Source organism: Halictus rubicundus, chromosome 3 (genome assembly GCF_050948215.1).
Source record: "Halictus rubicundus isolate RS-2024b chromosome 3, iyHalRubi1_principal, whole genome shotgun sequence".
NCBI classification, from domain to species: Eukaryota; Metazoa; Arthropoda; class Insecta; order Hymenoptera; family Halictidae; genus Halictus; species Halictus rubicundus.
The window spans coordinates 16,951,944-16,975,775 of record NC_135151.1 but is presented as its reverse complement, the minus strand read 5'-3'; the positions used below and the strand labels follow the sequence as shown (position 1 = coordinate 16,975,775).

Genomic DNA, 23,832 nt, shown 5'->3' with positions numbered 1-23,832 from the left:
CAAACGACATTTCCAATACAATGGATCAGATTCGACTCTAGCCCACGAGTGATGATATTCACGTAGATGCAACCTGTTCGAAGCGAAATATCGTGTTCTATAACACACACGGTTACGAAATGTCGCATTCTATTCGTTCTCAACGTACGTGACAAATAGCAATACCCTAGTTATCGTAATGGCCGATTCAAGGTATTATTCTACAGACAAAAATTCATGCATCGTTGATAAATCCTCTTTGAAATCTCTTCTTCCGCAATCTTTTCTCCGTTAATATTTCGATGAATATTTCGAATAATTACCACGATACAAACAATTGACACAAAGTTTAATTTTTGAAACGTTTCGGCACATGTCAAAGTAATTCTAACGCATTTATTATTTTATAGCACACTATAATTTTAACGCATTTATTATCCTATATCTGTAACTAGTCTGCGGACATTTATGTAGAATAAATATCATAACGGTAACAATAACAGTGAATATTAATTGTTAATACTTCTTCACGATATTTATATTTTTCGCCCATTTTAATATTGCGATCTTGTAAAGTCGTCGTTAAAAATGTTCGTTTCAAGTATCGTGAGAATAAATTTGGTCGATTCGAAAGCTGCGCAGTCGGATCGACTACGTGCTATCCGACGAGGTATAATTTATCGCGTAGCGAGCATTGCGTAACTAACGTGGCATAACTAAAGACGAGCCCTGCCGACACTCACGATACCACTCGAGCACAATATCGGTCCGCGTTTGCTGAAACGGTGTCTCTCTTCGTTATTCGAGTTTGCGTTGGCAAAAGGGGCCTGAACATTGTCAACGTTGCAAGCGATTCGATTCGCGTTAATGGCACAAGGGGAGAGACGTTAAGTGGTCCCGCTCTCTTGCCGCTTCCTGTTTCCATCGGCCGGCACTGTTAAGTTAAACGAAAGAAAATTAAATGCCAACAAGGAGACGCTCAACTACACGCGAACCCTCCGCCGAGCATTTATTCAATATTCATCTGCATTTTTCCCTAACGTGACTCGCATTGAAACTATTAGTCTTTCTCAATTGTTCGTATATATTTCAATCACAGATTTATAATTATAATCCGGCTGTGAATTTCACGTATTTACAAGAAAAATTAATTTAGCTGACATACGAAACCAATACATTGGAAGAATTTCAACCTATTATTATTAAATTGTAAAAAGAAGTCTCGAGATTTCTTCTTCTTCTTTTCTTCTTTGAAGAAAAGTCAACCAACTTGAGAAACATTGGGAGACAAGAAATGGTATTACGAAATATAATTAATTAATGAAACTGTTACTTCGAAATGTAACTGTGACTAATCAGTCACATTGTGTCGTCCGATCATCGATCGATCCAGAAATAGTGTTTCCGAAACTGCGGTGGACACAGTCGACGAGTTCATCGAAGCTAGTTTGAAACAACTCGGTCGACTAAGAAAAAATCGAAATACAATTTGGTTTTTTGTTTGAACGGTGAACTCGGTTCGCCGTCGCATTACATCGAGTTCAGACAAACATTGGCTGGCATCGCGGGACGACCTTTAGACGTTTTTCCGTAACGGAATTCTCTGTAAAACATGGCTAGTAATCGGTTTAATAGAAACGCTATCATCCCCCCCCCCCCTCCGCCATACCGGACCGCTGAAATTCGATTGACCGGTAGGTCAATCACGCGAAATTGTTAACCGTGTCTGCAGTCTCGTGATGGGCGTCGGTACCCTTTTCAGCATCCTCCCACCGTTGCGATAAATATTATTATCAATACAGCCTGGATACGACGTGAAATAATTGAAAAAAGAAGAAAAATCTTCGTTGCGGAACGCCTTTGAAAATACTATCCGTTGCATCTTCTTCTCGTTCAAACAAATAAGCCCGCAAGCTTAGCAGAGCGGCGGCTTCCCGATAATTAATTTCTGCCTGCCGCGTTTGTTTACGGTCCATCCCGCTGGATCAACCGAATGCAAGGTAATACCTGCGAATACGATCGATACGTATTCCTTTGCGTTCTCCCTGTCGGAAGACATAAAAACACAGAATCTTTATTAAAACCCCGCAAGGCATAGACTGTCAATTATTAACGTATCTCCACGCAGCGAGCAACAACAAGCTATTTTTCCCCGACTCTTGTTGTTGCGTGTTTTCAACTGCCCCCAACAAACGGCAACTTGCGATAGCATTTTTAAACGTGCTCATAGAGTTTCAGACTATTATAAGGCAGTTTTTTTTATAGACTGTTAATTAACGACGCTAACACAATTTCGCTTCCGTTCTAGATGTGCTATCTCTGTAACGTGTAATCGCGACAGTGTCAATCAAAAGGACGGAAGAGACAGGATATCGTCGGCCGGTAAAACTTTTATGGCTCGACGCCAAACCGATCACGGATCCATTCGGGACCGAAATCCATGTGAATTATGCGATTGCCTTCGCAGGGAGACATATGCCACGATTTTCGTGTGTTCGCACCACCGATACGTGGTCCCCGCTCGACTTGATTCCATTGGCAATGGTGCCGCGTGAAGGCACACGCATTACCATCTACCTTATTTGCTCAGGCTGCGGTTCTCCTTTCAATTCAGCGTCGCGCGGCACATAATCCGGCGATATATGAGCCTCGTTTGTAACTTGTAATTCCTGGTTAAAATACTCGACATAACTCAGAATTAGCCGTCTTCTGATTCGATGCTCAACGATCGCGCGGTCCCGACGTTCTACCAACGTTTTGTCACTGCTGAATCTGTTTTTCTTTTTTTCGAAGAACCCTGAAACACCTCGATGACCTAGACATGGCTTCTATACCCCATGCGTCACGGCACTGAAGTGGGGAAACGTTACAAATATCGTACCACTTTGGAAATTTTAGGAAAAGATCTGCTTTTTTGGGAAATACTAACTCTTTACACTAACTCTTTATATTTATTGTGTCATAGTATTTATATTGGTACAAATCACACGAAATTTGGACTAATAGTGATACAAGTTTTGTTGTATCAAATTTATTTTTGTATATACATAGTTTTGATACGAGATTAACGGGTTAACGTTACACTTCGTTACTATGCGTGTAGCTAAAAACTAACCTTATTATCGAAGTCCATTCGCAAACATCCTCGCTGTCTGCACGCGACGTTTTCGGAAAGGTGCGTGTGCGACCCCCACTATCCCTCGAATCAATTATCATTTCATTCTGACAAAATTACCAGTAATTCTAACGCCTGTCGGATTAACGATCGGTTTTCCAAAAAAGCGCAAAAATTTCGTTGAGTTGACATAAGCGGCTTAGCGGCGTGTGCCTAGCAGGGCAGCTGTTCCTGAGCGACCTATCGAAAACCCATCTCTTTATATGCATTGTTCATAGCACGAACATTAATCCTGTAAATACCGAAATTATCCGGGAGGGGCTCTTTCCGAAAGGCGGAAAACTGCACAAGCAACGACAACGTGTAATCGTTTGGCCAGGTAGGGATCGTGCGCGGATAAAGAGCCTATTTTGCGAACTCGACGACAGTGTGTGGCATCGATGAACTGTTTGCGATTCAACCATTCGAATCGTTTTCATAAGATATTTTTGAGATTTATTAACGAAAAATTGCAGCAGCGTATATTATTGATAAATAGAGAAAGAGACAGGACAGATTCAGTGGCAAACTATTCAATTTTATGATGTGTGAATACATTTTAGCGTGAATCTGTACCATACTAATATAAATGCCAATTAAAACCATAATTTTAGAAAGAGATTCATGTTCTTCTAATGAAATACGACTACAGAATTAACTATACGTAGTAATTCAAGTATTCCAATGATTTTTGGATGTTCGAAACAGTAGACAGTAAATATGCAAATTTAGAAAAGACTTTTTTAGAGTTTCCATACAATCTTGCTACGACAGGATATATGTACTAATTTTAATCAAATTGAAAAATTGTCATATATTTAACAAATATTTGAATTTAATGTTTTGAGCCATTTTGACGAAAACACCAAACGGGATGCTACTGCCATCGGACGATAGAAATAAGGTAGCTGCAGAGAGGATACGAGAGTGCTCACGCACGGGGTTTCGGCTTTCCCACTTTCGTGACATCGCCGTTTTTAGCATGGCACAGAACCGAGCAGCTTTTAGCATGGAACAAAACCGTGCAGTTTCTAGCAGAGAACAGAACCGAGCAGCTTCTTGCAGGGAACAGAACCGAGCAGCTTTTAGCGTAAAACCGAACGCACATTATTTTTTAACCAGGATTAGAACGTACAGGCACAGGCGAGGTACAGGAGTAAACCAATCACCCAATGTATTTTTTGTCTTACGTCCGCGGGGCTCTAGACTCTAGAGTCTAGAGCCCCCTTACCATTTTTGTGTCACATCCTACCGTATCGGTCGGAACTAATATTGTGGAACCAATATCACAGATGAGATGTAGGAGTACGCCAGTCACCTTACTGTACTGTTTCGTGTCGCGCGGTATGAAATACCGAGGAATTTTAATTAGAAATCTTAATGAGAATCGAGTATCTTGTATACTTCGAATAATCATGCATAAAAGTTAAGCCAAGAGGGTATTCGACAGCATCATTGGTAAGAGGAATTCTTATAATCATTAAACAAGCAGACACAATAAATTTATCAGTGTACATTTATCCATGGTTCAAAAGTTATTCTGTACCTTGAGTTCTATCATCTATCTGTACTAAAAAATTAGGTAACAAGATGGTCAAGGGAGAGCTCGTCGACATCATTGGCGAAAGGAATTGTTATAAACATTTATATTATAACAGGAGGTAAGGTTTATACAAACGGCGAGATGATAAGGCGGTAAATCAAGCGAGCCAAGGACGATGGGCAGCGGATTTGATATTTCGGAATTTTGGAAACGATGGCCTCGCGACAAGTATGACAACAGACGTAAACAAAAGGTTTACGTTCACCCGAGGCCGGCCTCGAGCTCGACCAGCTGAGCTATTGTCAACGCCGGGACACGGTCGCACCGAGGCAGTTCTTATATGGATGCCATAAACTTTTTGTTTGGTAATCCACATAAGAACTGTGGTGGCCCGAAATGGTTTTTGCGTTACCGGAGTTACCTGTACGATAAATTAATGCGTGCGAATATTCATGGCTTGAAAGTTATTCTATATCTCGGTTTCTATAATTTATTTTTACTAAATAATTAGTTAGCATGATGGTCAAGGGAGTGCTTATCGACATCATTGGCGAAAGGAATTGTTATAAACATTAAAGAGCCACAAATAACAAATTTTACAGTGAACTGCGTACATAAATTAATGCGTACGAATATTCATGGCTTAAAAGTTATTTTATATCTCGGTTTCTATAATTTATTTTTACTACATAATTAGTTAGCAAGATGGTCAAGGGATTGCTGGTTGATACCATTACCAAAAGAAATTGTTATAAACATTAAACAGTCAGAAATAATAAATTTTACAGTGAATTGCGTACGATAAATTAATACGTACGAATATTCATGGCTTAAAAGTTATTCTATATCTCGGTTTCTATAAATTATTTTTACTAAATAATTAGTTAGCAAGATGGTCAAGGGATTGCTGGTTGATACCATTACCAAAAGAAATTGTTACAAACATTAAACAGTCAGAAATAATAAATTTTACAGTGAATTGCGTACGATAAATTACTGCGTGCGAATATTCGTAAATTAAAAGTTACTCTGTATTTCGAGTTCTATAATTTATTTTTACTAAATAATTAAATGGCAAGATGGTCAAGGGAGTACTTATCGACATCATTGGCGAAAAGAATTGTTATAAACATTAAACAGTCAGAAATAATAAATTTTACAGTGAATTACGTACGATAAATTACTGCGTGCGAATATTCGTAAATTAAAAGTTACTCTGTATTTCGAGTTCTATAATTTATTTTTACTAAAAAATTAAATGGCAAGATGGTCAAGGGATTGCTTGTTGATACCATTACCAAAAGAAATTGTTATAAACATTAAACAGACAGAAATAATAAATTTATCAGTGAAATGTGTTCGATAAATTAATACGTGCGAATATTCGTAAATTAAAAGTTACTCTGTATTTCGAGTTCTATTAGGTATTTTTACTAAAAAATTAAATGGCAAGATGGTCAAGGGATTGCTTGTTGATACCATTACCAAAAGAAATTGTTATAAACATTAAACAGACAGAAATAATAAATTTATCAGTGAAATGTGTTCGATAAATTAATACGTGCGAATATTCATGGTTCAAAAGTTACTCTGTATCTCGAGTTCTATTAGGTATTTTTACTAAAAAATTAGATGGCAAGATGGTCAAGGGATTGCTTGTTGATACCATTACCAAAAGAAATTGTTATAAACATTAAACAGTCAGAAATAATAAATTTTACAGTGAATTGCGTACGATAAATTAATACGTACGAATATTCATGGCTTAAAAGTTATTCTATATCTCGGTTTCTATAATTTATTTTTACTAAATAATTAGTTAGCAAGATGGTCAAGAGATTGCTGGTTGATACCATTACCAAAAGAAATTGTTACAAACATTAAACAGTCAGAAATAATAAATTTTACAGTGAAATGCGTACGATAAATTACTGCGTGCGAATATTCGTAAATTAAAAGTTACTCTGTATTTCGAGTTCTATAATTTATTTTTACTAAATAATTAAATGGCAAGATGGTCAAGGGAGTACTTATCGACATCATTGGCGAAAAGAATTGTTATAAACATTAAACAGTTAGAAATAATAAATTTTACAGTGAATTACGTACGATAAATTACTGCGTGCGAATATTCGTAAATTAAAAGTTACTCTGTATTTCGAGTTCTATAATTTATTCTTACTAAATAATTAAATGGCAAGATGATCAAGGGAGTACTTATCGACATCATTGGCGAAAAGAATTGTTATAAACATTAAACAGTCAGAAATAATAAATTTTACAGTGCATTGCGTACGATAAATTACTGCGTGCGAATATTCGTAAATTAAAAGTTACTCTGTATTTCGAGTTCTATAATTTATTTTTACTAAAAAATTAAATGGCAAGATGGTCAAGGGAGTACTTATCGACATCATTGGCGAAAAGAATTGTTATAAACATTAAACAGTTAGAAATAGTAAATTTTACAGTGAATTCTGTACGATAAATTACTGCGTGCGAATATTCGTAAATTAAAAGTTACTCTGTATTTCGAGTTCTACAATTTATTTTTACTAAAAAATTAAATGGCAAGATGGTCAAGGGATTGCTTGTTGATACCATTACCAAAAGAAATTGTTATAAACATTAAACAGTCAGAAATAATAAATTTATCAGTGAAATGTGTTCGATAAATTAATACGTGCGAATATTCATGGTTCAAAAGTTACTCTGTATCTCGAGATCTATTAGGTATTTTTACTAAAAAATTAGATGGCAAGATGGTCAAGGGATTGCTTGTTGATACCATTACCAAAAGAAATTGTTATAAACATTAAGCAGCCAGAAATAACAAATTTATCAATAATTACTATCGCGGCGATCGAAGTCTGGCGAAGTTAGTTTGGGGTGGGGGAGTTGCGCACCGCGCACCGCGCACCCCACCACGGCGTCCGCGCTCAGTCAGTCAGTCGTGGTGCGCACTCAGGACGGAACGGGAGGGCTCCGGGACCAGAAGGACGAAGGACCTTGCAGTTGACCAGAGGTTCTCCAGAGCTGCCCTGGCCCACCCTGGCCTACCCTCACCTACCTTCGAGTGGACCAGGGATCCTCCAGAGCTGCAGTGGACATCACTGGTCAACCCTGGTCCACCTTAAGCTGGTTCGCGGTCGGACAGCGGTTCCTGGAAGCCGTCTCCGCTCACCTTGGTCAACTTTCAACAGCTGGTAAGTGACAATACAAATATACATTTTCTATTTTGGTATATGTGTTTATTCAACGAAAGCCGTCAATTACACTGTCCAACACCAAAAAAATTTTGCAATACCTGTTGGGTGATTCTTATACACTTTGTCATCCTAAAACCGAATCTGAAAGTAGAATTGCTCCATCACGCAACGTTTTCGAAAAATTTTGGTTTTTGTAAAAATGCCCGATTTTGATACGAAACGACGTGTTACGCAAAAACTAAATACGCGAGAAAGTTCAAATTTGAGTCAAGAGATAGAGGGGACTCTCCTCTACATATTCATATAGTCAATTATATTTTTATGTACTTCCTAATAGTTGTAAATGGTTGTTAAAGTTTGAAAATGTGCCGACGCGGGTACTTTGTACGCTCTATTTTTGTATTTATGTGAAAAATCCTTTATCTAGCAGGAATTTACTATACAGGAATGCATTCTACAGACATTTCTGGTAAAGAAACCATTCACGAAAAGTATTTGGTTCCCTTAATGTACGAGAAGGATCAGAAAATGTTAATTGACAGCGTGTGCGCGACGCGTTCGCGCCAGACGGCCATTGCAGCCTTTTCGCGACTCGCCAGGGCCGTCGCTATGCGTAGTCGACGTTGGTACCACTCAAGTATGTCTTTGCTTACTATGCTTAATTAAATACATTTTTTTTTGTCTTTTTGGGTGCCAATCATTACAAAAGATTATAAAAATACGAGTTATATTCACATTTCATTCAATTTTCTTTATTAAGCATTTCCACAATGAAATGTGAATATAACTCGTATTTTTATAATCTTTTGTAATGATTGGCACCCAAAAAGACAAAAAAAAATGTATTTAATTAAGCATAGTAAGCAAAGACATACTTGAGTGGTACCAACGTCGACTACGCATAGCGACGGCCCTGGCGAGTCGCGAAAAGGCTGCAATGGCCGTCTGGCGCGAACGCGTCGCGCACACGCTGTCAATTAACATTTTCTGATCCTTCTCGTACATTAAGGGAACCAAATACTTTTCGTGAATGGTTTCTTTACCAGAAATGTCTGTAGAATGCATTCCTGTATAGTAAATTCCTGCTAGATAAAAGATTTTTCACATAAATACAAAAATAGAGCGTACAAAGTACCCGCGTCGGCACATTTTCAAACTTTAACAACCATTTACAACTATTAGGAAGTACATAAAAATATAATTGACTATATGAATATGTAGAGGAGAGTCCCCTCTATCTCTTGACTCAAATTTGAACTTTCTCGCGTATTTAGTTTTTGCGTAACACGTCGTTTCGTATCAAAATCGGGCATTTTTACAAAAACCAAAATTTTTCGAAAACGTTGCGTGATGGAGCAATTCTACTTTCAGATTCGGTTTTAGGATGACAAAGTGTATAAGAATCACCCAACAGGTATTGCAAAACTCGAAAAAAGTTTAATTTTGTTGGACAGTGTTATTATTTCTGTATTTTTAATTCGAATTTGCTTCGGAATTTATCACAAGTTTCTTTTCTTGAAATTACATTATATTATATTTTTGACACAAAATTAGTACTCTGAAATTTTATTATATTATATTATATTTTTGACATAAAATTGGCATTTTCAAATTATATTATATTATATTTTTAACATAAAATTGGTATTCCTCCGATCGGAGGTCCCTCGGGGCTCACTCACGGGCCGGGCCGTGGGTGAGTACGCGTATTAGCGAACTCGGGGCGACAAAAACTTGTAGGTTGTTGCGTTCTAATTTCGCTATATTTATTCTTGATTAAAATTTTTCAACTTTCAAATTAAAAATTATTTCTGAACTTTCAAAAGTTCTTCTTCTAAAATTTATTTATCTGGTTTAAAATTGGTATTCCTCCGAATGGAGGTCCTTTAGCGACTCGCTCACGGGCCGGGCCCGTGGGTGAGTACGGGTATTAGCGAACCCATGGCGACCCGAGCTTGTAGGTCATTGCGTCCCAATTTCGTTAGATTTATTTTTGATTGAAATTGATCATCTTTCCAATTAAGCATTACTTCTGAATTTTCAAAAGTTCCTCTTGTAAAATTTATGTATTTGGTTTAAAATTGGTATTCCTCCGAACGGAGGTCCCTCAGGGGCTCACTCACGGATGGGGCCGTGGGTGAGACGGGTATTGGCAAACCCGAGGCGACCCTAGCCTTTAGGTTGTTGCGTCCCTATCTCGTTAGATTTATTTTCGATTGGAATTGTTCATCTTTCCAATTGAAATTTATTTCTGAACTTTCAAAAGTTCCTCTTTTAAAATTTATCCATCTGATTTAAAATTGGTATTCCTCCGAACGGAGGTCCCTCAGGGACTCACTGCTGTGGGTGAGTACGGGTATTGGCGAACCCGGGGCGCCCCGAAGCGCCACCTCAGTAGATTGAAGTTCTGTCTTCATCTACTCTTAGTTTGTTGTCGGTTAGGCCGTACTCGTGTACGGGGTTGTTATGGCTCCCGTGAGCCGGTTAGATTCGCACTCTCGTGCATATTAGGTAGGCCGTACTCGTGTACGGGGTTGTTATGGCTCTCGTGAGCCGGTTAGATTTGCACTCTTGTGCATGTAGGTAGGCCGTACTCGTGTACGGGGTTAGCTTGGCTCTCGTGAGCTGGTGTTAGGTTGGCTCTCGTGAGCTGGTAGTTTTGCACTCTTGTGCATGTTAGGTAGGCCGCACTCGTGTGCGGGGTTAGCTTGGCTCTCGTGAGCTGGTGTTAGGTTGGCTCTCGTGAGCTGGTAGTTTTGCACTCTTGTGCATGTTAGGTAGGCCGCACTCGTGTGCGGGGTTAGCTTGGCTCTCGTGAGCTGGTGTTAGGTTGGCTCTCGTGAGCTGGTAGTTTTGCACTCTTGTGCATGTTAGGTAGGCCGCACTCGTGTGCGGGGTTAGCTTGGCTCTCGTGAGCTGGTATTAGGTTGGCTCTCGTGAGCTGGATAGATTTCGCACTCTTGTGCATATTAGGTAGGCCGTACTCGTGTACGGGGTCATCGTTTCATCTTATTTTCGTCGTCTTTTTTTACTTCGGTTCCTCCATTGTATTGTGTCTCATTACTATTAGTCTGTTTCAGAGTGAATGCAACAGATGAGAAATTTTGTCGTCGAACGAAGACACCACATCGAACGAAGACACCGCATCGAACGAAGACCACATTATTTATAAGTTAGTATTAGTTGTCGAGCAATTATTGTGTTCGATTCATTTTGTTAGTTTCGCTTGTTGATTTGGGTCACAGCCTTCTGCTGTGACCAGTTGGTAGCGTCACCCTCGAACCAGAGGCTAGTACTCTGGTTCGCTTCTTTCATTTTTCTTTCTCGTAAATCTGAGCCTTCTGCTCCATTTTTATTTTCTCTGGAATTGTTCAGAGACTTGTCAGAATTAGTTTTTTTTTGGCTCACAATAATTGCTCGATTCGATTGCGTGCGTTAGTTATTAAGCTTGTTTATCAGTATTGTATAAATGTCGAGTAATTATTGCCGTAACTTCAGTTTGCTCGGTTCGATTTTTGATTCCGACACAGCCTTATGCTGTGTCGGACCTTGCTTGTATGTACCAGACCGGTTGGTACCGGTGCTCGGCGTAGATCCATTGAGAGGGATGGTTGAGAGACCTGTTCACTCGTGTAAAATCCTCTCTGCTGTAAGGCCACCCGAGTCGCCTCAACGCTAGTCGTTGCCTGGCGACAGGTGGGTGGGGGAAATGGGTATCGTTTGAACGCTTCTCTCGGCCATCGCTCTTCGTGAGGACACGTCGGGTACCGGTGCTGGCTGGAGTTGGGCTGCAAGCATTGTACGCGTCGCGTCACCCTCGATCCAGAGCCTTCTGCTCTGGTTCGGTTTTGTTTCTTTCTTTGAAAGAATCAGAGCCTTCTGCCTGATTCGTTTTTGATCTCCCGTGAATCGGAGACTTCTTCTCCGATTCACACCTTTTGCTCCGCAATAATTGCTCGACATACGCTGCGAAATTTAGTTTGTAAGACTCGAAAGCGTCGTTGTAAGAAAGGGAGTCAGAAGGAAGCGTATTGAATTCCATCTGGCTTCCTTTCGGGTCTCTCGTGCAGCAACCTCCTCGTGGTGAGACCCGGGCAATCGATAATATTCTCTATTTGTTAGATTTTCTATTATCTTGCAAATAAAGAATAATATCGAGCTAATGGCTGCTCATTTATAATTTGCGATAACATTGTGAAATAAAATTTAAGACGTACTGATAATAAAAACTTGTGTATTTAATTGAATTGTGTGTCTGAATTTATTTTAAACCTGCATGGGGTGGGCCAAGGGTCCTTCCTGCTTTCCTTCGCTCTTTCCTTGTTTACCTTTGGCCCACCTACGCCTTCTTGGCACCTCCTATGAATTATTAATCGAAACACACACTTCTTGTTTCGGAATACTTTTTCATTCAATAAACATCGTACATTTTTTCTGGATTTCTAATTGAAATTTGCTTCTGAACTTTTTAAAAGTTCTGTTTCTTAAAATTGCTATGACCCTGACCTTTATGTCGTTGCGTCCCCATTTCGTTTGATTTATTTCCTATTGGAATTGTTCATGTTTCCAATTGAAATTTATTTCTGAACTTTCAAAAGTTCTTATTCTAAAATTTATATATCTGGTTTTAAATTGGTATTCCTCCGAACGGAGGTCCCTCAGGGACTCACTGCTGTGGGTGAGTACGGGTATTGGCGAACCCGGGGCGCCCCGAAGCGCCACCTCAGTAGATGGAAGTTCTGACTTCATCTACTCTTAGTTTCGTGTCGGGTAGGCCGTACTTGTGTACGGGGTTATTTTGGCTCTCGTGAGCACGTTAGATTCGCACTCTTGTGCATGTTAGGTAGGCCGTACTCGTGTACGGGGTTAGTTTGGCTCTCGTGAGCCGATTAGATTCGCACTCTTGTGCATATTAGGTAGGCCGTACTCGTGTACGGGGTTAGTTTGGCTCTCGAGAGCTGGTTAGATTCGCACTCTTGTGCATGTTAGGTAGGCCGTACTCGTGTACGGGGTTAGTTTGGCTCTCGAGAGCTGGTTAGATTTGCACTCTTGTGCATAGTAGGTAGGCCGTACTCGTGTACGGGGTCTTCATTTCTTCATCGAATACTTCGGCGTTACTTCATTTTGTGTCTAATTATTATTAGTCTGTTTCAGTTAAATCACAACAGTTCACCATGATTATCGTCGAACGAAGACAACGAATTTTAAGAAGACTTCACAGTATTTATAAGTTCGTATTAGTTCTCGAGCAATTATTGTGTTAGATTTACTTTGTTAGTTTCGCTTGTTGATATTGGTCACAGCCTTCTGCTGTGACCAGTTGGTAGCGTCACCCTCGAACCAGAGCCTTCTGCTCTGGTTCGCTTCTTTCATTTTTCTTTTTTGTAAATCTGAGCCTTCTGCTCCATTTTTATTATCTCTTTCATTGTTCAGAGACTTGTCTGACTTAGTTTTCTTTTCTCACAATAATTGCTCGACTTGCATGCGTGCGTTAGTTATTAAGCTTGTTTGTTAGTATTATATATATGTCGAGTAATTTTTGCCCTAATTTGACTTTGCTTGGCTCGATTTTTGACGCCGACACAGCCTTCTGCTGTGTCGGTCCTTGCTTGTATGTACCAGACCGGTTGGTATCGGTATTCGGCGTAGATCCATTGAGAGGGATGGTTGAGAGACCTGTTCACTCGTGTAAAATCCTCTCTGCTGTAAGGCCACCCGAGTCGCCTCAACGCTAGTCGTTGCCTGGCGACAGGTGGGTGGGGGAAATGGGTATCGTTTGAACGCTTCTCTCGGCCATCGCTCTTCGTGAGGACACGTCGGGTATCGGTGCTGGCTGGAGTTGGTTCTGCAAGCATTGTACGCGTCGCGTCACCCTCGATCCAGAGCCTTCTGCTCTGGTTCGGTTTTGCTTCTCTCTTTGAAAGAATCAGAGCCTTCTGCCTGATTCGTTTTTGATCTCCCGTGAATCGGAGACTTCTTCTCCGACTCGCACATTTTTTATCCGCAATAATTACTCGACATACGCTGCGAAATTTAGTTTGTAAAACTCGAAAGCGTCGTTGTAAGAAAGGGAGTCAGAAGGAAGCGTATTGAATTCCTTCTGGCTTCCTTTCGGGTCTCTTGTGCAGCAACCTCCTCGTGGTGAGACCCGGGCAATCGGTATTATTCTCTATTTGTAAGAACTTCTAGTATCTTACAAATAGAGAATAATATCGAGCTAATAGCTGCTTATTTATAATTTGCGATTACATTGCGAAATAAAATTTGACTGATTAATAATAAAAACTTGTGTATTTAATTGAATTGTGTCTGAATTTATTTTAACCTTGCTTGGGGTGGGTCCTTCCCGCTTTCCTTGTTTACCCTTGGCCCACCTTCACCTTCTTGTTCTTATCTCCTTTCAATTGCGAATCGAAACACACAATTTTTGTTTCGAAATACCTTTTCATTCATAAACATCGTAAATTTTTTCTGGATTTCTAATTGAAATTTACTTCTGAAATTTTCAAAAGTTCCTTTTCTTAAAATGGTTACGTTTGGCTTTAAATTGGTATTCCTCCGATCGGAGGTCCCCCGGGGTCTCACTCACGGGTGGGGCCGTGGGTCAGTACGAGTAGTTGCGAACCCGAGGCGACCCTATCCTTTATGTCGTTGCGTCCCCATTTCGTTTGATTTATTTTCTATTGGAATTGTTCATCTTTCCAATTGAAATTTATTTCTGAACTTTCAAAAGTTCTTATTCTAAAATTTATATATCTGGTTTTAAATTGGTATTCCTCCGAACGGAGGTCCCTCAGGGACTCACTGCTGTGGGTGAGTACGGGTATTGGCGAACCCGGGGCGCCCCGAAGCGCCACCTCAGTAGATGGAAGTTCTGACTTCATCTACTCTTAGTTTCTTGTCGGGTAGGCCGTACTTGTGTACGGGGTTTGTTTGGCTCTCGTGAGCCGGTTAGATTTGCACTCTTGTGTATATTAGGTAGGCCGTACTCGTGTACGGGGTTAGCTTGGCTCTCGTGAGCTGGTCGTAGGTTGGCTCTCGTGAGCCGGTTAGATTCGCACTCTTGTGCATATTAGGTAGGCCGTACTCGTGTACGGGGTTAGCTTGGCTCTTGTGAGCTGGTAGATTTGCACTCGTATGCATGTTAGGTAGGCCGTACTCGTGTACGGGGTCATCGTTTTGTCTTTATTTCATCGTCTTCTTATACTTCGTTGTTCCTCCATTGTTTTGTGTCTAATCATTACTAATCTGTTTCAGATTGAGTACAACAGTTGCAGAAATTTATCATCGAACGAAGACAACGCATCGTACGAAGACTCGTTTCTTCTTCGATTACTTCTGTGTTCCTCCATTTTGTGTCTAATTATTATTAGTCTGTTTCAGTTAAATCGCAACAGTTCAGCATGATCATCGTCGAACGAAGACAACGAATAGTAAGAAGACTTCACAGTATTTATAAGTTCGTATTAGTTCTCGAGCAATTATTGTGTTAGATTCACTTTGTTAGTTTCGCTTGTTGATTTGGGTCACAGCCTTCTGCTGTGACCAGTTGGTAGCGTCACCCTCGAACCAGAGGCTACTACTCTGGTTCGCTTCTTTCATTTTTCTTTCTCGTAAATCTGAGCCTTCTGCTCCATTTCTATTTTCTCTGGAATTGTTCAGAGACTTGTCAGATTTAGTTTTTTTTTTTTGGCTCACAATAATTGCTCGATTCGAGTGCGTGCGTTAGTTATTAAGCTTGTTTATTAGTATTGTATAAATGTCGAGTAATTATTGCCGTAACTTCACTTTGCTCGGTTCGATTTTTGATTCCGACACAGCCTTATGCTGTGTCGGACCTTGCTTGTATGTACCAGACCGGTTGGTACCGGTGCTCGGCGTAGATCCATTGAGAGGGATGTTCGAGAGACCTGTTCACTCGTGTAAAATCCTCCCTGCCGTAAGTCCACCCGAGTCGCCTCAACGCTAGTCGTTGCCTGGCGACAGGTGGGTGGGGGAAACTTAGGGTATCGTTTGAACGCTTCTCTCGACCATCGCTCTTCGTGAGGACACGTCGGGTATCGATGCTGGCTGGAGTTGGTTCTGCAAGCATTGTACGCGTCGCGTCACCCTTGAACCAGAGCCTTCTGCTCTGGTTCGGTTTTGTTTCTCTCTTTGAAAAAATCAGAGCCTTCTGCCTGATTTGTTCTTGATCCCCCCTGGATCGGAGACTTCTTTTCCGATTTACACCTTTTGCTCCGCAATAATTACTCGATATACGCTAAATGGTAAAGTGACCTTTTCCGTCTGTGGAAAAGTAATCTTTCCCATTTAGCGATCTGCGAAATTTAGTTCATAATATTGTAAATCTTCATTGTAAGAAAGGGAGTCAGAAGGAAGCGTATTGAATTCCTTCTGGCTTCCTTTCGGGTCTCTCGTGCAGCAACCTCCTCGTGGTGAGACCTGGGCAATCGGTATTATTCTCTATTTGTAAGAACTTTTAGTATCTTACAAATAGAGAATAATATCGAGCTAATAGCTGCTGATTTATAATTCGCGATAATATTGTGAAATAGAATTTAAGATTTACTAATTATAAAATCTTGTGTATTCAATTGAATTGTGTCAGAATTTACTTTAGGCTAGCTCGAGATGGACCAAGGGGCCTTCAATGCTTTCCTTGTTTACCCTGGGGCCACCTTCACCTTCTTGGTAAGCTCCTTTCAATTATTAACCGAAACACACAGTAATAGACCAATCACCCAATGTATTTTTCTGTCTCACGTTCAGGGAGCTCTAGAAACTCTTTGCGCGTGTTTTACGCGAGTTTTGTACGTGTTTTGCGCGTGTTTTACGTGAGTTTTGTACGTGTTTTGCGCGTGTTTTGTCTGCGTTTTGTGTGTATTTTGGGTGTTTTCCAATATTACTATTGCATGTATTACATGTAGGCTCTATGTATGTAAAGCAACTACAATATAATCTATCTTACGCTAAATATTAAATTAATTTATACATTTGTCCCAAGCTTTGCAAAAATTACGCAAAATATAAATTAATTTGAGAGTAAAATGTGCTCTAAATCTCGAGGACTTTTCTGCAAGTTGGATATTAGATCTGAAAGTAGATTTTTTTAAGTCAATTAACTTCTATTTCTTAGAAATGATGTGGGATCTGATCCAGGCTAAACGTGTTGGATCTGATCCATGCTAAACATTCCGCTCTACCGTGGGTGTGGGTTGTGATCCAGGTTAGAATTTCGTGCAGGGGCAGCACTATATCGGAGGGATCGGAGGCGTAAAGACTTTGGGCATGAGAGCTCTCATCTTTTCCCTGCTCCTATATCCACCTATATCTCGTCTGTGATATGCCGAAGAATCGTTTTAGAGTTAGAACGTATACACTTTGCCTAGCTATCATCTGGCGCGCGCTCGGTACATAGTATTTAACGTAATTTTTTCATGTAAAATCTTAAACCAAGTATATAATAAATAATTACGTTCGACATGTCACAAACGACAGAACAATGCAAACTAGTCATAGAGTATCATGTTATAAGAGAGACATCTCGAATTCGGCCTCTGCGGCTGGAACGCTTTGAGCAACGTCTTGACTATCGATATATGATCAATTGTCATTGATCATGACGCAAGAATCAAGAGCAGAGCAATATAACTTGTTTAATACTCTTTCAATTTTATTGAGAGCTGTTAAAAATGAAAAAACAACCGTGGATCTGAGAAACGAAGCGTCCGTTTATGGAACTATAGAACACACCGACGCGTAAGTGATTTTTCCCAATTGTTTTTGTTGTTTTTATTATTAATATAGTGTTTACATTTTGTTTCATCCTCATAGTTTCATGAACATTATAATGAAGGACTGCGTATTTACCGATCCCAGAGGAGACTCTTACAATTATGACATGTTCTTTGTCCAAGCAAGAAACATTCGCTACGTTCACATTCCACCAAAAGTAAGTCTTCTAAAAAATAACATTTCTTTACATTTCTTCGTAACGAAATTACGCTGTTTATTACTGAAATATATTAATGTCAACAACACGGAACTCAGATATTGTAGATTATTTATACTCGATTCCAAACGATGTTTTTAATGTGCCCCATGTGTTTCAGTTAATTTACCCCAAATTTATTATTATTTACAAATTATGCGTCGTATTAGGTTACTTTCGTATGAATGAAGTATTAAATCCATTCTAGTAAGTTATCCAGAAAAATCAGGAAGTTTTTATACTATTGTTATTTCCTCTAGGAATTTTTCAGCTTGTAAGTTGTTCATAGAACACCTGTTTACAATTAAATTTAAATATTAACACTATATACTTGATTAAGCAAACAGTATTATTTGTATTTAAGTCAACTACGAATGAAACATTCGTTAATTGTTGTCCAAATAAGACACTTCCTTTGTGTATCTTATCTGATAAAAATGATAAGAGTTTTACATTCAGTATATGCACCTTTACAGTTTAATCTTGAAGTAGGGTTCATCCATTATAGAGCTGCTGTGAAGTCAGTTAAATTTTCGTATTTTTTAACATCCATTACAACTGTTAAACATTTTTGTGCAACAATGTCAGGCTTGTCAGCTGCGCAAGTTAATACAAGTAAGCTAAAGATTCTTGATTATGATTGCATTGGATTTGACTTAGATAACACATTACTACGTTATAATGTGTCAAACATGGTACAGATGGTATATAAAATTTTGGCTGATTATTTAATAATGGAGAAGCAATACAGCCCAAAACATTTATTAAAACCATTAGAAGATAAAGACTTAGATTTCATGCAGAAAGGATTATTTTTAGACTTCGGAAGGGGAAATATCCTTAGAATAAATCCCGAAGGGATAATTCAAAGAGCATGTCATGGAACACATTTGTTAAATACTACAGAAATTAAAGAAATATATCCCAATCAAAGGTGGGAAGTTACCGATGCCTTTTGTCGTGATATATTGTCTACATGGCAAGGTCCTACATCAATGAAAATGAGAAGTTTGCTTGATTACTTTGATATTTCAACATCTATAATTTTTGCAAGATTGATAGATACTATTGACGAAGAAGAAGGCAGTTCTTTAAATACATACAATGTTTGGCCTGATATTTTAGATGGATTAGTTAATATGTACAATAGAGACAACTTTCAATCACAGAAGGGAAACTTTTTCGCTAATGTAAAAGAAGACCAAGCCAAATACTTACGCAAATGTAGTGCAAGGACTATATCTTGGCTTAAAGAGTTAAAAAAACATCGTAATACATTTCTTATTACTGGATCATACATTGACTTTGCTGAATGTACTGCCACTTATGCTCTTGGAAATGACTGGAAATCTCTATTTGATATTATTATTTGTTATGCAAGAAAGCCTGGCTTTTTTACTAAAGATGAACCATTTTTACAAATAATAGATAACACGGAGGGTGAAATAGTAGAAAATAAAAATCTAACTCAGGGTGGAATATACAGTCAAGGAAACTGGAAGGAACTTGTTAAGTTCCTTGGACGTGTATCCGATAAGAGTAATCCTCGTTGTATATATGTTGGTGATAATCTTATACAAGATATTTATACACCCAGTCTACATGTGCAATGTGATACAATAGCAGTAGTTGAGGAACAAATGTCAGAAGGAATGGTTCACCAAGGATTGTCACATCCAGATGAAAAAATATTAAATTCAACATTTTGGGGTTCCTATTTCTGTTTGAAAGATTCAAGTACTAGCATGGATTCATTATGGGGTTTTGTTATAAAAAAACATGCAAAATTGTGTATACCAGAAATAGATGTGATTGCTAAACAACCATTAGAAAAATCTTATTTATGCTTTTCTGAATCTGGAAAGAATGATGGATATTATCCAGCAATACCACTCAGTATATCAACATTTTAGTACTTTAAATGTGATCATTTAAAAAATTGTTTTAACAGTAAATATTAATAACGAATTTGTATTAAATACATAGTATTCTACTGTAATAATTATATACATCATAGTAAATTATTTTTCATATGTAAGCAATGTATCAAAAATTTATAATAAAAACAATTGAATACAATTTTCACATTTTTATTTCTTCATTTAAGATACGTATTGTACCAGCTATCAAGGAACAGATACAGCGTTTAATAGGCGACAGGAGACCAGTAAATGACACTAATCGTACATTTAGAAATATTCGTACTAAACAAACACAAAGGGAAGGACTTGCAGCAGTGGAGAAGATCTTGAATGAAAGAAGGAAAACAGAAGAACATTCTGTCAAGAGCGAATCTAACGAAAATTAATTAATGAAAGGACTTCGACTTTCATAATATATTTATTTACAGTTGTATTTTTGATGTACAAAAATAACTATTATACAAACACGTTGCACAAAAATTTTGTATAAATGCAAGTACAAATACATTCATGTGATACACTACCGTAATTATGTATATGTATCCATACCAGATTTATTAGTTGATTTTTTGTCATTATAATAATATAAAAATGTTCGATGATTTAACAAATTTTCAATAGAAACATTTCTTTGCCATATTTATCAAGAAATATAACAGTCAATTGTGGTTAATACACCACATACTATTGTGCTAAAAAGGTCCTATAAGCATCAACAAACTTACAATATGAATAGACCTAATTGACTTAAATATTTATTATTTCCGTTGAACAGCAATAGCAATTCCCATTCCACCACCAATACATAAAGCTGCTACACCTTTTGTACCTCCAGTTCTTTCCAAGGAATGTAATAAAGTTACTAAAACTCTAGCTCCTGGAAAAAATACATGTTTAGATATTGTCAATAAATCAATATGATCTGTTCAAATATTAGACGATGGATGCTTTTAACGATTTCATAGCGGCCATTAGTAGATTCATTCAAATGTTTATGCACCAATTTTCTTTTATATATATCCGAACCCATTATGAGATCAATCCTATTATTGGACTTAATAAAAATAGCTAATAATTCAAACAAGTTATTAAAAAATTGGAATTTAGATTGGACATTTATAACTGGGTTAAAGTGAACCCATCTTCTGCCATCTGAGAGTTAAGTACAGAATTAACTTTTTTTTTTACTTACCTGATGCACCAATCGGATGGCCCAGAGCAATAGCTCCACCAGAAACATTAACTTTAGATGGATCTAAGTTCAGAGATTTGACACATGCTATTGCTTGTGCTGCAAAAGCTTCATTTAATTCATATAAATCCACCTCGTCTTTTGTCCAATTTGCTTTCTTCAGCTGAAACATTTATTCAGAGTTATGCTATGGTATGTTTGTGAGATGACTAAATGTTAATACTCATCAGTTAAGTCATCATTTCTGCTAACCACTAGTTCTACTGCTGGAACAGGGCCTATACCCATAATTCTTGGTTCCACTCCTACTTGAGCAAATGCAATTATTGTACCTAATGCGGATAGTCCTCGTGTTGCAGCAGTTTTTGCTGTCATTAGTACCACTGCCGCTGCTCCATCATTTATACCAGAAGCATTACCAGCAGTGACAGTACCATCGGTCTAAGTTGATAAAAATTTAAATAATAATTGTTAGAGATGTGCGAGAACCCGAAAATGTCGGATCGTGACAGGACGAGAATTTTATTTGTGATATAGACGGGTTCTCGCCTCATCGAATATATACCTTTAGAAAACAAGGTTTCAACTTGTTAAGGGATTCAACAGTTGTCCCAAAATTAGGAAATTCATCTTTGTCTACAATAACAGGTTCTTTTCGAGTAGGCACTGTGACAGGAATAATTTCTTTATCAAAATGACCTGCAGTTATTGCAGCTTGTACTCTTTGTTGAGATTTAGCAGCATATTCATCTTGTTCTTTCCTACTCACATTAAAATCTTTTGCAATATTTTCAGCTGAAAATAGTATAATACATGGTTAAATATATGTGTGCATATAGGAAGCTAATGTTGATAATGAAGTTCATATCTTTTACCTGTTACTCCCATGTGAATATTATGAAATGCGTCTGTTAAACCATCAAGTAGTAAAGAATCTATAAGGTTACAGTTACCCATCTTCATAGCATTCCTAAGATATGTCACATGTGTTGCCTGGCTCATGCTTTCCTGACCTCCAGCTACAACTATCTCGCTTTCACCAGCTTTTATGGATGTAAAACCACTCATAACTGCTCTGAAAAAAAGAATAAATTTGACTTGTATAAGGGCTCTTGTATGCCAATGTACAGGAAAATTTAAATTTAAAATTTGAGTTACGATAAGAATAACATCAATATTGTAAAGCAATTCCAATATATGCTAGTAAAATATTAAAATATGTATAATGTACGAAATAATATTCATCAAACATTATCATAATTTCATATTTACTTCAAGCCAGATCCACATAGCACATTAATTAAATGAGCAGGTACAGATATTGGTATGCCAGCTTTTATAGCTGCTTGTCTTGCTGGGTTCTGACCTTGTCCCGCAGTTAATACCTGGAATACAATATATTTTAAACCGATCAAATTCTACAAAATTTCATTTACACTCATGAATAAACATAACTGATTATAATGCATATTTTTTTCATGTACAATGTAAATTTTCTTATCTCACCAAAGTCACATTTTTTCAATTCTATCGGATATGTACAAGAAATGATTTTATTTCATTCGAAAATTTGTAATTCGTGATGATTTTAATATGCATTTGTAGATATTAAATCATAGAATTATATTACCTGTCCTAAAATAACTTCTGTCACTTCCTCGGGATTGACATTTGCCTTTGCTAAACATTCTTTAATAACGACAGCTCCTAAATCTTGTGCTTTTAATGATGACAAAGCTCCACAGAATGACCCTACAACAAATTATTGTGACGTGGTAAAAAATAAATAAGTACCAATTTGATTCTACTATACCGCTAAACACATAGAAATAGATATAAACAGCTGCGTATTGTATTTAACATTTAATAAATTTTTCAAACTTTATGACATCTATTATGTAAGTGACAGTTCCATAAGTGCTACTCCTGGAGAATGAAATCATTCCTATTTTAAGGTACAAGCACTGCAATTCTTATCACTAGGCTCACGGAGCACTAAAAGCGACTATTGTGCACTACTTTATAAAAGTAACAAGAACGTGCTATCTACGTTTGTAGCAATATTTTAAAAATAATATATACCCAAAGAAATAAATTTGTTAAATAATTTCTCATGTATGCATCCTTAGAATCTTAATAATTTTAAATTAAGAATTTAAGAACCTGTCATTTTGACAGGTCCTGTAAACCTAGCGTTAAGATTATAACTGACTTGCTAATAGAAAATATACCAATGTTAATGTTTCTTATAGCGTTTCAGGCACACTGTGTTTAACGTAAAGTATATTTTAAATTCAAAATTTAATTTTTTACACGATGTTATTTAAATTGAGTTAATTGCATACCAGAGACCGAACGTAATTATTTTTGTGTATTAGTATATTTGAGGCTGTAAGATACAAATTTATACCTATGGGTGTTCGTACTGCAGATACAATCACAACGTCATTTGTACTCATCTTGAAATTGTGGTGAAAATTACGTCCAAACTTACGGAAAACTGAGCGAAGACTGCCGCCACAAGCCTATATAACGGAAATAAGTTAGCAGCCGATGTGCTGACGACATATGCCAGTAACGGCTTATGGAAGTGTGTCAAACGATATGTAGCCGCATTCTTTCTCGCGGGAGAGTTCTCCATATAATTCTATTCGGGGTTTTTAACCATTTTCCACGAGAAGGCATACACCATTTCTCGGTGAAAGATTACAGGTGTCAATACTATTGAAACTGAACATTTTCGTTTGAATAGTAGTTTGAAGTAACACGAACGAAATTGAAACAATTCAACTGAAAAATAAATTCCATTCGTATTTGCTTGTGTAAAGAAAACAATTGTAAT

At 37.8% G+C, this 23,832-nt stretch overlaps 2 protein-coding genes across 5 annotated transcripts; one reads left to right on the top strand and one right to left on the bottom strand.

Annotated features, from left to right (window-relative positions):
• The first annotated feature begins 17,266 nt into the window (after positions 1–17,266).
• Positions 17,267–20,327, top strand: Nt5a (5' nucleotidase A). 4 transcript variants are annotated; one of them, XM_076785909.1, is made up of 4 exons: positions 17,267–17,644; positions 17,720–17,837; positions 18,353–18,491; positions 19,984–20,174. In XM_076785909.1, exons 1-4 carry the CDS (start codon positions 17,505–17,507, stop codon positions 20,049–20,051), a joined length of 465 nt encoding a protein of 154 aa, XP_076642024.1. In that variant the 5' UTR covers positions 17,267–17,504; the 3' UTR covers positions 20,052–20,174. The 4 variants fall into 4 exon arrangements, with proteins under 4 accessions (XP_076642024.1, XP_076642022.1, XP_076642025.1 ...); XM_076785907.1 differs by lacking the exon at positions 19,984–20,174 and having other exon boundaries at positions 17,275–17,644; positions 18,353–19,969; XM_076785910.1 differs by lacking the exon at positions 18,353–18,491 and having other exon boundaries at positions 17,287–17,644; positions 19,984–20,327.
• On the bottom strand, positions 20,198–23,556 carry Acat2 (Acetyl-CoA acetyltransferase 2). The gene is made up of 8 exons (XM_076785919.1): positions 23,401–23,556; positions 22,621–22,742; positions 22,263–22,375; positions 21,866–22,065; positions 21,556–21,785; positions 21,243–21,431; positions 20,991–21,153; positions 20,198–20,675 (listed from the first exon to the last, which is right to left on the bottom strand). The coding sequence occupies exons 1-8, from the start codon at positions 23,447–23,449 to the stop codon at positions 20,557–20,559; spliced, it is 1,185 nt and encodes a 394-aa protein (XP_076642034.1). The 5' UTR covers positions 23,450–23,556; the 3' UTR covers positions 20,198–20,556.
• Between the last annotated feature and the right edge of the window lie 276 nt (positions 23,557–23,832).

Excerpts from the sequence above, each read along its gene's own strand:
- Nt5a (XM_076785907.1), top strand. The coding sequence starts at position 17,505 with ATGACGCAAGAATCAAGAGCAGAGCAATATAACTTGTTTAATACTCTT. Across the intron at positions 17,645-17,719 it reads ACTATAGAACACACCGACGC|TTTCATGAACATTATAATGA; the intron begins GTAAGTGATTTT and ends TCATCCTCATAG. Across the intron at positions 17,838-18,352 it reads ACGTTCACATTCCACCAAAA|TTTAATCTTGAAGTAGGGTT; the intron begins GTAAGTCTTCTA and ends GCACCTTTACAG.
- Acat2 (XM_076785919.1), bottom strand. The coding sequence starts at position 23,449 with ATGAGTACAAATGACGTTGTGATTGTATCTGCAGTACGAACACCCATA. Across the intron at positions 22,376-22,620 it reads CAGAAGTTATTTTAGGACAG|GTATTAACTGCGGGACAAGG; the intron begins GTAATATAATTC and ends ATTGTATTCCAG. Across the intron at positions 21,786-21,865 it reads TATTCACATGGGAGTAACAG|CTGAAAATATTGCAAAAGAT; the intron begins GTAAAAGATATG and ends TACTATTTTCAG.